Raw genomic sequence first — 15,674 nt, forward strand, 5'->3', positions numbered from 1 at the left:
CCCGCCACCCGACCAAACTCAGAGATTAGTTCTAAAGCTCTTTTTGTGCTAGCTTCTGGCTCCTGTAATGTCAAAACCAAATCGTCTGCAAAAGCCTTCAGTTTATATTGTTTTTCTCCGACCTGTATTCCTTCCACCTGCTGGTCCTTCCTAATCAAGTTCAGCAACACCTCCAGGACAGAAATAAATAACAAGGGTGATAAGGGGCACCCCTGTCGTGTCCCTTTTTCAATTTTAAACTCCTCTGTCACCACATTGTTTACTATCAATTTGGCTTTTTGCTCTGAATAAATTGCTTCAATACCATTTTGGAACGCCCTTCCCACTCCCATCCCTTCCAAATTTTTCTTCATAAATTTCCAAGATATATTATCAAAGGCTTTCTCGGCGTCTATAAAAATCAAAGCTGCTTTCGTGTTCAAGTTTGTCTGTAATAACTCCAAAACATCGATAATATTCCTAGTGTTGTCAGACAAGTGCCTGCCAGGGAGAAAGCCTGCTTGGTCTTTATGAATTACTTCATTTAAAACTTTTTTCAGTCTGTTTGCCAAAATGTCAGCAAAAAATTTGTAATCCACATTTAGGAGTGAGATGTTTTTTAAAACATCTCTGGAAACACTTTCTGATATCTTCTGGTTTCTGAATACATTCTCCTTCAACCTCCAGATTGGTAACAAAGTTCAATTTTTGTCTCTTTTTCAGCTGCCATGCCAGCAGCTTCCCACATTTATTTGCTGATTCGAATGATCTTTGTTTCATCTGTTTAATTTTCCATTCGACTTCTTGATTTATCAATTTCGCATATTGTGCTTGATGGAATTTTATTTCTCTTAAGACTTCTTTTGATTTTGGGTTTAGTCTCAACTTTTTCTCTCCGTCTCTTATCTTCTCCAAAATCTTATCCTTTTTACCATTCCAGAGTTTTTTGTTAATAGTATTCTGTTGTATCAGGAACCCTCTCATAACAGCTTTACTCGCGTCCCAGATTGTTTTCTTTTCCACCGAGGTATTCAAATTTATTTCGAAGTAATCTTTCAACGTTTTTTGGGCCTTCTTCACAATCTCCTGATCTCTAAACAAGTAGTCATTCATTCTCCATCTGAAGGATCCAGCTGGTGCAAGTCTCAAGTCTATTTTCAAGGCGTTATGGTCGGAGCAGGTTTTAGGGCAGATCTCTACTTTTTTTATCTTAGGTGCCAGTCCTCTAGATGTCCAGATTTGGTCGATTCTTGTCCACGATAGATGGGCCTCAGAAAAGAATGTTCCCTCTTTACCTAGAGGGTTCTTTGTCCTCCAAATATCAATCAAGTCCATATTGTCTGTAAGTTCAAAGAAAGTCTTTGGTAGTCTGCCCTCTTTGGTCAAATTCTGATTTTGTGACTTATCCATGTATGTGGAGACAACTCCATTCATATCTCCCATCAGGATGATGTTAGTATAGTCAATATAGTCCAACATTATCTCATGCAACTTCTTATAAAATTCCGATTTCCCATCGTTTGGTGCATAAATTCCTACTATCAAAAGTTTTTCTCCTTGTGCTTGTATTTCAATCGCCAAGATTCTTCCTTGTTCATCTTTAAAAACCAACTTTGGTGCTAGGCTCTCCTTTGCATAAATCACTACTCCTCTTTTTTTAACCTTGTCTGATGAAATAAATTCTTGGCCTAGTCTCTTGTTAATTAACACTCTCCTGTGGAGCCTAGTCACGTGTGTTTCTTGGAGGCAAATGACGTCTAATTGTTCTTTTCTCAATATGTGAAAAATCTTCTTCCTTTTTTCGGGAGAGTTTGCGCCATGAATGTTCCAACTAAGAAGCTGCAGAGACTTCTCGGACTAATTTATTGGCCTGTGGGAGTGTCTCCTTTGTCGTCTTTGTCTGGAGGTGGAACCGGATTGAAGCCAAACGAAGGAGGTGGCCAGGCTCCTGCTACTCCTTTCCGAAGGTCCTCCCCGTGATCGTTTAGGAACTTTTCTTGCTCCTCTGCTGTTCTGATTCTCTCCTTCTTCCCTTTCAAGGTAAAAGATAGTCCTTGAGGAAATTCCCACCTGTAAGGGATTGTGTTGTTTCTCAATAAACTTGCCAGATCTTTATATGTAGCTCTTAAATCCAGTAACTGTTTGGGTATGTCTCTGAAGATTTCTGCCGTCTTTCCCTGGATCACCAATGAATTTTTAAAATGTAGGCCGAGTATGTTATCTTTTTCTTGCTTAGATCTCAAAATGATCAAGCAATCTCTTGGTTTGTCCTTCTTGGCCACTCTTCCCAATCTAAAGGCGGTAACAATTTTAAAGTCTTTCTCTTCGGCCAGACCCCAGAACTTGGATATTTCTGTTGTCAAGAAACCGATCAGGTCTTCTTTTTCTATTTCTGGGATATTTCTAAGCCTGAGATTGCATTCACTGTTTTTCAGTTCCGCCATGGACAGAAACGCTTGCTGTTCAGTAACCTGTCTGCTCAGTGGCCTTACTTCTCCTCTTAATTCCTCTATCTTCTCTTTATTTTGGTCTGCTTTTGTATTTGCTTCCTGTGCTAATTTTCGATTTTCTGTTGTAATCTTTTCAATATTGCCTACTGCCTGTGTATTTTGAGCGACTTGAACTGTCAGTTTATTAATTGTAGCTGTCACCTGGTCAAATTTAGCTGCTTGTTCCTCAAATTTAGCTGCTTGTTCGTCAGCTTTCTTATTTAGTGCTGCCAGCTGATCCAATATTTCTTTTGAGACAGGGTCTAGCCCTCCTGCAGCCATATCCCCAAAAGCTGGCTGCTTGGGTTGTCCTTCTTGCAGACCTGTCACAATGGGAACAGACGATCTTCGTGGCTGCACAGGCAAAGTTAATTGCAAGAGCTCAGTTTGTTTTGCTTTCTTAGCAGCCCTTGTTTTTGGTACGCCACTCATTCCACAGCTGTCCAAGCGTCAAGGTCAAATTGTAAATCCCATGGGAAAAAGCAATCCAGGAAAAGTAAACAACCAGTCAAAAAAATTCCAAAGCAGCCAGCAGTTCACAGAGACTAATAATTCCACAATCCAGCAGGGGGAGCTCCCCAGAGATTAGGGAGAAGTATGAAGGAAGTTTCCACCATAAAGTTCCAACAAAAAAGTTAGGTAAAATCCAGAACAACGGGGGAGCCCTCCAAGTTCAGTTTTAACTGCAGAGAATAAAAGTTCTTTACAAAGGTGCATGCAACAGTTCCTTTTTTACAGCTTACAATGTAGCCCAATGTGACATTTAAATTTTTGTATACAGTTACCGCAGTCTGGTGTTACTTTGTATCCAGGCAGCCCGAAAGCAGGGTGTCATAACTTTGTAATCCACAAAAGGTAGAAAGAGGAATCACAGTCTCTGTCCACTTATAATACAGTTTTAGCCTTTCCTTAACTTTTAATCGAACAAATCCGAATTTGCAGGGTATATTCCAACTTCTTTTGAACTCCTTTCAGCGCTTCCGCTTTAAAGAGTCTTTGCTCAATACTTTAAACAGAGCCGGAAGACTGACTTCCTTTTTAGCGTCTCCCGCTTTCAGCCAAAGTTCGCCAAATTAAGTCCAAATAAAGCCTCAGATTTCTTACTCACGAGTATGTTGTTTCAATTCAATTGTTCAAAGAAGAAAGGTCAGCGCCGATCAGCAGCAGCCGCGCGGCTTCACTTCCGCGGAAAGAGCGATGGATTCACAGCACCGCTACCCCCTCCACGTTCCGAAGCCCCTTACGGGGTCTCTTCTGCGTTTCCGAGGTCGCTCCTGGTGCCTGCCGAATCCCACGGCCACGGGCTCACTCTACCCGTGGTTTTTCTGCGTGGGTCGTCGCTGTGCCGCAGCGCACGACCCTTTTCCGCGGAGCCCCTCTTCAGCAACTGAAGAGGACCGCCATTGCTGAACGCGCCGCCTCCGGAAGTCCTATGACTCTCCAGGATTTCCAACCATTTGATGGTGAAAGTGATGTCTTTCTTTTTGCAATCCAGAGAATGGGTGCAACACATCATCCTCAGAGGGTTTGCCAATAGCAGATGTAGCCTTTGAGTTAAAAAGGGGTTACCCAGCCCAGCATTGACAGCCAATTCTGCTGCCTTTTGCTCGTGATAGACTTCACAACCAATAAAAATCTTTGCATTTGTAGTAAATTGGTGTTTTGGGGCAATTGTTTTGGCCGCCCCAAGTATAATATCTTCTTTGTTGGTTTGATAGGAGTTCGATAAGCAAGTGAAAGGCTTTGTCTTTGTTCTTGAAGGAAGCAGTCAAACAAACAAGATGCAACTTCCTAAGGAAACCAGGCAAGCTCGTAAGTACAAATGTATCAAATATAGATGTAATAAAGGTAAAGGTAAAGGGATCCCTGACCATTAGGTCCAGTCGTGACCGACTCTGGGGTTGCGGCGCTCATCACGCTTTATTGGCCGAGGGAGCCGGCATACAGCTTTCGGGTCATGTGGCCAGCATGACTAAGCTGCTTCTGGCGAACCAGAGCAGCGCACGGAAACGCCGTTTACCTTCCCACTAGAGCGATACCTATTTATCTACTTGCACTTTGATGTGCTTTCGAACTGCTAGGTTGGCAGGAGCAGGGACCGAGCAACGGGAGCTCACCCCGTCACAGGGATTCGAACTGCCAACCGTCTGATCAACAAGCCCTAGGTTCTGTGGTTTAACCCACAGCGCCACCGGCATCCCTATAGATGTAATACAGTATCATAAAATGTGATTAGGCTTCGATTTTTAACCAGTAGTGTGCTACAAATATAAATTTGGCCAGTTGTGTCTTAAGCTAGGTTCTTCCAAAGTTAGAGCGAAATTTCTTTTTCAGCTAGAGCCACTTAGTCAAAATTACTTTTGCTCTTGATATTTTAACCATTTCCCCCTAGGCCTCCTGCTTCTTTAAGCCAGCATGCTGCAGAGAATAGCGTGTGATGCATAGATGGGGGAGAAATGAATTCAAGCCCTCACTTGGTTATTAAGCAGACTGGTTCACTTTCAGCATGACATACTTCACAACGTACCGGTAGTTAAAAGAATAAAATGGCAGTAGTAAGAACATGTACCCCACTCTAAATTCTTTGGAGAAAAGGCAGGATAAAGCTGTAATAAATAAATATATCAGGCATACATGTGTCACGTGAACTCAGAAAATGGAAAGCCTCTTCCTTGTGAAGTCAAATGCTTCCCTATACAAAGTGCTTCCTTTCTAAGGAACCAAATGTCTTCCTTCCCTGTTGGTAAGTTTAGCAGAGTTGGCTGGCCAGATGTGATCATATAGGCCCTCTAAAGATGATGACTAACTGACAAATACGGGCACACATTGAAGAGGGTCTTTGAATTGTTTCTGTGAATTCTGTAAAAAGAGCTGCAATCCTGTATTTTCCATGTTCCTAGGCTTAATTAATTCTTACAAAATTCGCTTAATAGGGGGAAATATTTCATATAATTATAGAGTTGGGAATGACCATGAGGGTCATCTAGTTCAATCCCCTTCAATGCAGGAATCCTTTGCCCAATGTTGGACTCGAACCCATAACCCTGGGATTAAGAGTTTCAGGCTCTACCAACTGAGCTATCAGATAAGATTCTTATCACAAGTTACCAAGGCATTCTGTTAAGCTCTATTGACCTTTCCTCACATAATTTCAACTATTATATTGTGGCTTGATTTGTATGGAAGGCTTGCCATATATCTATCTTCGCTGATGGCTTTCTCTGCCTCTGTTTATTGTGCAACAAATGCATGGCACAATTATAGTAGACCACGTCCCTCAAGGAAAACACCTGTGTTTCTGTGTTATTGCCATTTTCCACTGTGAGGAGAGACGCTGCTTTCTTTCACCAACATTTTATGTATTACTTTTTTCATATTTCCTCCAAAGTGCCCAGCACCAGATTCTTCTCTCCCACCATTTTGTCCTCACAGCAACCCTGTGTGGCAGGTTAGGGTGAGAGATAGTGAATGTCAGGGCAGTCTGATGATTTTAATTTGGATCTCCATCGTTCAGGCTGACACTGTAAGGTCACAGTAGACTGGCCTCAACAAAGTCGGGGCATAGAATTCATTTCAGATACTGATGTCAAACCTTGCTAGTCTTCTGTATCTTGCATTGTGCCTTTAAAAACAAAGAAATTCCAGAACATAGTTTCTGAGTAAGAAAAGATGAACTTTCCTTTGCTCTTAAATTTATCACATGTGAGGCAATCAGACACACGGAGAGAGAGAGAGAGAGAGAGAGAGAGAGAGAGAGAGAGAGAGAAAGCTCTGGGGTTTGGAGACAGAGTGAGGGCAGCATGTATTGCAAGTGGATGAGCTCTTAAAAACTATGCACTGACTGTGAAAACATGTGCAAAGATATATCCTAAATAAAATAAGGTACATTTTGAACATTAATAGTCCATTTTTTTATTTAGTGAGCTGAGAATTCTGGGAACTGAGAAAGTAGTATACGTCTATCTGCTAGTCATATCACAGCTTATTATTGTGCAAGTAAATATTTTTGGTGGTAGTCACAATTACAAATGGGGTTGTAGCAATGAGTTACAGCATAACTTCATAAGGAAATAGTATTCAATAAATATGTCATTTGTCTGTATTTAAAATGTTCAATTAAAAATGTTTGGCAGCATGTGTTTACGGTTTCTACTGCTCCTTTTTGCTCTCTCTCTTCCTCTGTGTGTGTGTTTTCTAAAGATCTAGAAAATGAGCCATCAATGATTTTAAAATGGCTATATTTTGCAAACAAAGGAATGATTATTTTAAGAATGTCCAGAATGCGGCCTAATAGCTCTGCTATTCTCTCAGGCAAGAGACAGTGGAATATTCTCGACAGTGGAATTTGCTGCCAAGGAGTGTGGTGGAGTCTCCTACTTTGGAGGTCTTTAAGCAGAGGCTTGACAACCATATGTCAGGAGTGCTCTGATGGTGTTTCCTGCTTGGCAGGGGGTTGGACTCGATGGCCCTTGTGGTCTTTTCCAACTCTATGATTCTATGATTCTATGATTCTATGATCTGCCCCCATTTCTTTCATGATGACATTACAAGTCAGCCTCTAGGCACTGCACGTTGTTTATTGCCTATTCGTTTGTTTTGTTTATGTTTACTTCAGATGAAATATGTTAGAGGCAAATGTTAGAGGTAGCTTTTATTTCTTTTGACTGCAGTTTACATGGGCCTTTATGTCAAAATGGGTACAAAATTATTTTCAGCACAGGAAAAGAATAAGCAGCTTTTTCAGCACAGATGAAATGTACTCTCAGCTGGTATGGTGAAGCTACCACATGCGTATTTCATTTTCATGGAATTAAGTTGATTAGAATACTTTTTCCTTGAACATGTTTGGTATCTTGCTATTAGGGATCTAACTCATTCATTGAGGCATATGGGAAAGCCCTTTTATGCATGGGATTCATGCACACAATGGCATGCCTAGGGTTTGGAGCAGGTGAGATAACCTGTTGGTTAACCAATTTCATATGCATGTTAGTAGTCTTCATACAGAGCAGAGTGATCAAGTCCGAGTAAAGTATAAGCTGAACATGACTCAGCCATGGTACATGGCTGCTGAAAAAGCTAATGCAATCTTTGGCTACGTTAACAGAAGTGTAAGGTTGTACAATGGAACCTCAGGTTACATACACTTCAGGTTACAGACTCCGCTAACCCAGAAATAGTGCTTCAGGTTAAGAACAGACATCGTGCTCTGGCGGCGCAGCAGCAGCAGGAGGCCCCATTAGCTAAAGTGGTGCTTCAGGTTAAGTACGGACCTCCAGAACGAATTAAGTACTCAACCCGAGGTACCACTGTATACTTAAGTTAATCATGACTAATGTAAGCCCATTGACCTCAGTGGGTCTGCTTGGAGTATTTAGATAACAGGATGTAATAAAACTCTGCTCTATGCTGAATTGGTCAGGCCACATCTGAAGAACTGTGTCCAGTTTGTGAGTGCCACATTTTGACAAAGACATTAGCGAACTAGAGCGTTTGTAGAGGGAGGCAACCTTTCCCCCCCCTTCCCATCGAGGGACAATGGAGTGCACTTCCGGGATGAAGTCAAAGTGATAGTTTGTCCACCCTTGGTCCCCACCCTGCACTCGGCTCTCCCTTGTGGCTCCTAGAAGCTGTCAGCATACAATGGGGGTGGTATGGGGGTGTCTCCATTGACACTGTCCAGGCTTACACCCCAGGGAGGTTACTTTGGTGCTGCTAACGCAGCGGTTTGTCTTCACCCCCGGAGGCGCACTGTATTGTCTCTTGAGATAGGTGGATGCCAACAACAATAATCTGGCAAAATCAAGCTAACACCTCTCATTAAGTTTGTGTACTTAAGGTATGTTTGTAATAGGTTTGTTTATAATTATATTTTGGGAATGATTCCTATTCTTATGTAGCTGCATTGTTTTGCACTTTCTGGATGTCCCACAATCATATTATAAAGTAGCTGTGTTCTGTGTCATAAATCAAGCACTGCTAGGATTTCTTTCTTTTTCTTTTCCAATGTATTGCTTATCAATAAAAAAAATTCAGAGTGTCACAAGCAAATTTTCATTCTGAAAGTGGCTTACAGCAGTGGCCGGCAACGTTTTTTGAGGCCAGTTCGGTCCACTCCCAGGCAGACCTCTCGGAGGAGCGCCCGTACATCTGCGTACATGCTATTTCTGTTGCACTTCCGGGACAGAGGTGCACCCATGTGCACATATTTCCAGCGTTCTTCTGACCTGAAAGTTGGTCCCCACAGCGAGAGAAAAAAATGGCGCCATGAAAAAAAGAGCATGGAATCCCCACGCCAGTCCACGGAATGGCCGGGTCCAGGAAGCTCATAGGCCGGAAGTGGCCCATGGGCCTTAGGTTGCCGACCTCTGGCCTAGAGAAAAAAGTTGTAGAGCCACTGCTTTAAATGGACTGACTCCCTCACTTTCCAAATATAAATCCAGAAACAATAATTAAAATCTGTTTGTAGAAGAGGGGGAGGGGAAAATAAAAGTTTAACCTCAGGTTTCTGGATTTATCACTTAAGGTATATAGACGGTTGCAAATCAGAATCAAATTCTTAGGATTTTAATGAGAGGTCTCTGAGAGTATTTTAGATGCTGTCCGCTATCTTCCTTTAAGATAATAAGCTGAGTTTAAACCTGTCAAGATGAAGGCCCTGTGGGGAGTGATCCTCAGGTCCAGGAGATAGATCAGCTGCTTATTCTGGAGAGGGTTGCATTCCCTCTAAATTTACAGTTACATAGTTTGAGGGTACTCCAGGTCCAGTCTTTGTCACTTGAGGCACAGGTGGCCCCAGTAACTAGGAGCTTCATTTGCCAGCTTGGCTTGCTAAGATATCTAAGAGACTGTCTCACAATATCTCACTGCCCAGCAACTGTGCTGCTTAGATGGGGCACTGATAGTGCACCATTTGCCACAGAGGTGCACTTAATTTCTCATGGGAACCAGGCTTTTAGGGTTGCAGCTCCATCTCCCTGGAATCCATTACCAGCTGAAACGAGATAGACACCTACCATTGTGAAATTTAGGCGCTGACTATAAAGCTTTCTGCCATTTGAACTGTGTCTTGGATTGGGATTTGGCAGTTTCAGCTATGTGATTTGGTTGTCATGTGATGTTCTGGTTAAAGTGAACATTCCAATATTTATTGGATAGTATTTTGTAATTACAAATTAACTTTCCAAACACTGGCTATATGAGAAATGAGGCACTTTAAAGTATGCTACTGCATTAATGCTTATGGGTTCAATTAATTTTAAATTTCTGCTGTAAAATTTTCAGATCTCTAAATATTTAATGCATCTTTAATGAGAAATGGAATTTTGAATTGTTTGTTGGCAGGGTTACAACAAAGTGCTCAGGCTTAATTTGAGAACTGTTAATTACTAAGACTGTTGCAATCTTTGTGTTAACAGCTTAAATTTGAATTACCATTTCCCTTGATTTTGCAGTGAACTGTAGAGTCATTCTGACTCTTACCACTTTGTATTTATTTGGAGATTTATTCTGTAGGCTAATTATCACATATTTAAAATCAAAACTTTAAACTAGGCTTTAAAACTGAAAGCAAAAATATATGGGTAAACAGCAGACAATTGTTGGAGAAATTGCTTGAGGCTATGTTAAACTTAAGACATTGGGCTTGTTCTATTGAGTGCTCTTGAAAGAAGATTTTTGGTGTGAATTAAGGCAATCAAAAACTTTTGGAGACAAAATATAAAAAATTCCTTACAATAGCACCTTAGAGACCAATTAAGTTTGTTATTAGTATGAGCTTTTGTGTGCATGCACACTTCTTCAGATACACTGAAACAGAAGTCACTAGACCCTTATATATACAGCGGTACCTCAGGTTACAAACGCTTCAGGTTACAGACTCCGCTAACTGAGAAATAGTACCTCAAGTTAAGAACTTTGCTTCAGGATGAGAACAGAAATCGCACAATGGCGGCGCGGCAGCAGCGGGAGTCCCCATTAGCTAAAGTGGTGCTTCAGGTTAAGAACAGTTTCAGGTTAAGAATGGACCTCCGGAATGAAATAAGTTCTTAACCAGAGGTACCACTGTAGTGAGAGGGTCTGGTGACTTCTGTTTCAGTGTATCTGAAGAAGTGTGCATGCACATGAAAGCTCATACCAATATAACAAGCTTAGTTGGTCTCTAAGGTGCTACTGGAAGGAATTTTTTTATTTTGTTTTGACTACGGTAGACCAACACGGCTACCTACCTGTAACAAAAACTTTTGTGATATGAACATAGAAAGCTGCCTTCTGTTGAGTGAGACCATTGGTTCAGTGCTGTCTAAATTGAGTGACAGTGGCTCTTCAGCATTTCATTTCAGCAGGCAAACTGTGATATGACAACAGGTGATTTAAAGATCAAGCCATGGTTGCAAAGGAAGTTTTCTTTTCTTTGCATCCCTGACTCATCATTTGCATCCCAGGATTGACTTCAAGCCATGTCTGAAAGGAAGAATCAGAAGTGCACGCTATAGACTCCTGCTTCTTCATTTGCAGACAAAAGTGAGCAATTCTTGAATTCTCCGCCTTTGTGTCTCTCTGTGTGAAAAAGTGTAAAATTCAAGAAGTGTCAACTTTTGGCTGCAAAGTCAGAATCAGGAGCACATTGAGTTCTTCTTCCTTTAGGTATAGCTTGAACTTTCCTGTGTCCAATGTCATATATGATGTCAGGCCCATGTAAGGTGGATGTGGTGAGATCAAAATAATCTGATTGGGCTGCTATACCTCCAAGGTTGTCCAAAATTTGTAAATGGGTTGGCCTGAGGTTTTCCCAGCACTGCTTTGAAGAGGCTTGTCCCCAAGGCCACAGTCCCAATTATGCTTACCAGGAAGTAAATTTATGATATTTATATACCCCCAGTCCAGCAAAGTTCTCAGAGGAATTTAAACATAGAATAAAAAATACAACCAAAGCCCTTAAAGAATTTTTTTAATCATTGGACCCAGTTAAACAGACTTCTTTAAAACACAAAACCCACAGCTGCATATCTATTAACTCAGGCATAGGCAAACTCGGCCCTCCAGATGTTTTGGGACTACAACTCCCATCATCCCTAGCTAACAGGACCAGTGGTCAGGGATGATGGGAGTTGTAGTCCCAAAACATCTGGAGGGCCAAGTTTGCCTATGCCTATATTAACTATTAAAGACTCTGAAAGGGAAAAGCAGGAATGGCAGTGCTTCTTTGGACTCAGCTACATTGGCAAAGAAAAAGCGCTTAATATGTGTTTATGTATTCTAACACTAACACTAGATGGCGCTGTGGAGTTTATTTTTGCTAACCCGATTTCTCATACAAAGTTTGCAACATGTTTAACTGAAAAGCTTCTTTGTTTCTAGATCAGGGGTAGTCAGTCTTTTTATACCTACTGTCCACTAATGCATCTTTCTTGATGGTAAAATTTCCTTACTGCCCACCAGTGCTCGATGGAAGAAGGATTCAGCTTGTGCCGTAGAACCCCCTACCGCCCACCTAGAATCATGAAACACCCACTAGTTGGCAGTAGGGACCAGGTTGACAACCCCTGGTCTAGATCGTGCCTTTCAAAATAGAGATCCAAGCATAGGGTAACGCAATCTGTTGTTTAGGGCTGGTGAGTCAGTTATATCAAGGATCACAATCAGCTGGTCTTAAGACCGTTGGAAGGGTGTGTTTTTTAGAATGGGGTTGGTCAGGTACTACAGGAACCTCCACCGCCCACCTTTTTTTTTTAAGATTATTCTGTGGCCATTATTAATCAAAATCATTTTGTTTGTCCTGTCCTGAAATGGATTTTGATTTTTGCAGAAAAACTTTTGCTCTTTGCTTTCCCATCTGAGCTTACATTTCTGTTTTAGACATCCAGCTTAGAACAAACCCTCACTTGCCCCCAGGTGTCCTAATCTGAATTCTGTTGTGTGATGAATTGTTTAAGTGGTTCAAATAAAGTTTAGACTTGTCATCTATGAGAGTAATCACCACATGCTTTTGCTGGAAAATGCCTCTGAATTTTTAGATTTATTTTTATGTGCCCTTGTTTGTGTGCTGTCAACGTAATGAAAACTGTAAATAAAGTAATTAGGTCTCTTTTTTGTAGGAGTTCCACCTGAGCCACCAGTTGCTTGTTTAGAATAGTATCCCCTTTTATTGCGGCTTGATTTGCTTTCCTCCTGTTGTTTTTCCTCTTTTTATGTATTGCATAAACCTTGGGAAATAAAGTTCCTATCTCTATCTGGAATGCTAAATTTATATGTGCAGGGTGTACTTTATGTATTTCTTTTCTCTTTTTCTAGTTGGACTGATCCAGCAATTTCTGGTACTTCAGATTTATGTACCATTGGGACAAGACTTCTCTACTGAATTGCTGTAAGATAATGCTAAACTTCCTATCATGTTTCGTAGACATTGTAGACACTCAATCAATTGAACCAGCACCAACTGCTATTAATTGCAAGTGGCAGCTTTTGCATTAAAGAACAGCGACTAATCAAGTTGACATGGAGTAATTAAGCTAATTTGATCACTATTTCTCTTTTGTGGTATATTTCCCTGGGGACTAGAAAACAAATTCTCTCTAATATAATACATCTATATATTTTTAATTGTGAATATATATATATATGAACATGCTATCTAAAACTTTATTATGTTTTGTAATTAGAAAAAGTAGCATAGGTGATCAGTTCTGGATTATGGACATGAAACAGTTGTATCACTTTAGAAGACTGAGAGAATTTTGTTTTACTTTTCACTTGTAATTATTCTTGTTCTTTAAAGATCACTGATTTTGTTTAGTTCCTTATGTGGTTATGGATACTGCATTGAAAACTCACACTGCAGTTCTTCACCAACTTATGTGTGCTTAGGTCTTAATTGATATCAGTGCAATTTTGGCTGCAGTACACATTCAAGTTTTCTCAGCTAAGGAATAGGGCTGAGAGAATGTCATATTTCTGTCCTCCTCCCTCATTTTTTCCTTTTGTTCTGGCAGGGACATTCTTTGCCAAGTGGAAAGCACAGAAGACGTTAAAAGGTTGTGCATTTTCAGCCTGTCTTACAAGCCTAGTTTTGTGCTTCCCAGGGTCCTCCAGTTTTCATCATGTTGATTACAGCTAGCTACTATAATCTGATTAAATTGTGAATTTAGATGTTGAGCACCGCTAGAACTGGAACCATTAAAAAAAACAGGAGAGAAGTGTCAGCATGCTAGGAGGAACCACAGTGGTTGGTAGAATACCTTGTTTGTTTGTTTGTTTGTTTGTTTGTTTGTTTGTTTGTTTTTAAAAGATCCTTAGTCCTCCTCCTTCCCCACAAAAAACAGTCCAATGAAGATTCTGGTGCAATGTAAAGTGGCATTGAAAAAGAAAAATGGAATGGTGGGGAGAAGCAGCGTGTGAAATGGAAGGGAACTTGTGAATGGAGCCTCATCACAGAATTGCAGAGCTGGAAGGGTACCAGGGTCATCTGGTCCAACCCCCTGCAATACAGGAATCTCAACTAGATCATACATGACAGGTGGCCATCCAATCTCCCCTTTAAAAAATCTTCAACAGGAACACTCATTTAAAAGGGAAGATGCACTGCAGCATTTGCTGTAATATCCACTTTCACTGCTAGAATGCCATAAAGAGAAAACTTAATTGAAAAACTGTTGTATTGGATGTGATGCTATATATCATAGAACACTGAAGAGGTGAGACCTGTCTCTTCCTGGTAGTTTAGCTTTTGGGGCATCGTTGGCAGTGCATATTATTTGAATTACCAACCGTAGTAACAGCTTTGTGGTGTTACAATCTGTTGAATTGCATTAAAGTCCATAGTGGTCTTCATAATTTGTTTCACACTTTGTTGTATCCTAACCTATCCTTAGCTTGAACCTGGGGAAAGAGCTGGGTGTTAAAACTCTGCCATAAATATCCAAGGACACCTAAATGAGATTCTTAGCCTATGTGCCTCTGCATAATTGTAAACTGTCTTATTTGTAAGATTCTGCTTTATTTTTTCACTGGAAGTTTGAAATACGAGTTCATGGCCACTCAAATTATCTTCTGATAACTAGGGACATAAGTGCTGTGAAATCTTGAAGATAAAAACTTGGAAATCTATAGCATAGTGGATTACAGCTAGTGGCCGTTTCCCTCTGTAATCTATTCTTGTATAATTTAATGTCATATGTTGCACACTCCTATTCTGTATTAGTAGCGTGCTTTCACTACATGATTGCTTCTTTCTTAAACTGTTAATTTGAAGGAGACTAGATAATAAGCCTATTTTCCTAAACATATAACACCATGCTTGGTTTTACTTCACTTCAGAAGTATCTGCTTTCTGGGCTTCCTTCCAAACTGTTGATCTGACTTTAATTCAAAGTGTCTCCTTAGTGTTGTGCCTACTAGAATCTCTGGAACCAAAGTTGCTTTGATTGCTGTCTGGGGAATGAGTACAATTTCCTCCTAGCTGGCCATTATCTCTTGGGCTCTCTGTACTGAAGAAGGACCAGATGCTAATTCCATCTGCTGTGTCCAGTGGGAGAGGAAGTTGCTAGTAATGTCCTGAAAGACTTAAAATAAGCATTGTAGCCATTCTTATAAATTCTATATTGGTTTCTTAATCAAGAACTTGGTAAAATACATATTGTGCTATGGGGTCTGAAGTGTTCTGTATTTCCATTAAAAAAATGGTTAATTGTCCTCCTAGCCATAGTGTTCAAGACAAATTAGATCAAGGATCTAAAGATCAAGGATCTATAGGTAAAGCTTACTTTTGTAGTGGTTTGTTTTTTGTTTTTTGCATAGCTTCAGTACATAGGAATGCAGACTCCAGCCTTTCCCTGAGTTTATGAAAATCCTATTTGTAAGAGCAGACAGCTTAATGTTGAATTATTATGTCCTGAGAAAAGAATGTTAAGTGTAGAACTTGTAAAACTAATATTTGATATCAATTTCCCCATGCTCATCATTTTAGAGATATTATGCAGTATTCTACCAGACTTTACTTAAATTCCTTCTTTATGTTTAAATATAGAGGGTCTGACACTTTTGGGGTTTTCCCTTGATGTGCCATCTCCATTGTTAATGTAGCAATAAATGGGAGCTGGGACAGTATATTTCTCAGAGCGTTTGATGATATGTTATCATCTCCTGTGTTGCTGGACGAGTCTTTTATGTGAATGCCATCTATCATACTGTTGCCTTTTGAAAATATGC

General features: G+C 40.4%; 1 protein-coding gene and 1 long non-coding RNA gene across 7 annotated transcripts in view; one reads left to right on the plus strand and one right to left on the minus strand.

Annotated features, from left to right (window-relative positions):
* The window catches only part of LOC310702212, a 610,091-nt gene that overhangs the window by 271,463 nt on the left and 322,954 nt on the right, over window positions 1-15,674 (minus strand). The window lies entirely within an intron of this gene.
* The window catches only part of CFAP20DC (CFAP20 domain containing), a 147,404-nt gene that overhangs the window by 17,408 nt on the left and 114,322 nt on the right, over window positions 1-15,674 (plus strand). For 4 of the 6 annotated variants that reach the window (XM_083491789.1, XM_083491790.1, XM_083491791.1 and 1 more), the window contains exons 4-5: window positions 4,187-4,280; window positions 12,762-12,834. In XM_083491789.1, coding sequence (XP_083347915.1) covers window positions 4,187-4,280; window positions 12,762-12,834 — 167 coding nt within the window. The remainder of the gene's footprint in view (window positions 1-4,186; window positions 4,281-12,761; window positions 12,835-15,674) is intronic. The other 2 variants (XM_083491792.1, XM_083491793.1) reach the window with 1 other exon arrangement.

The sequence above is a fragment of the Podarcis liolepis genome, assembly GCF_965112155.1.
Source record: "Podarcis liolepis genome assembly, chromosome: 2".
Lineage (NCBI taxonomy): Eukaryota > Metazoa > Chordata > Lepidosauria > Squamata > Lacertidae > Podarcis > Podarcis liolepis.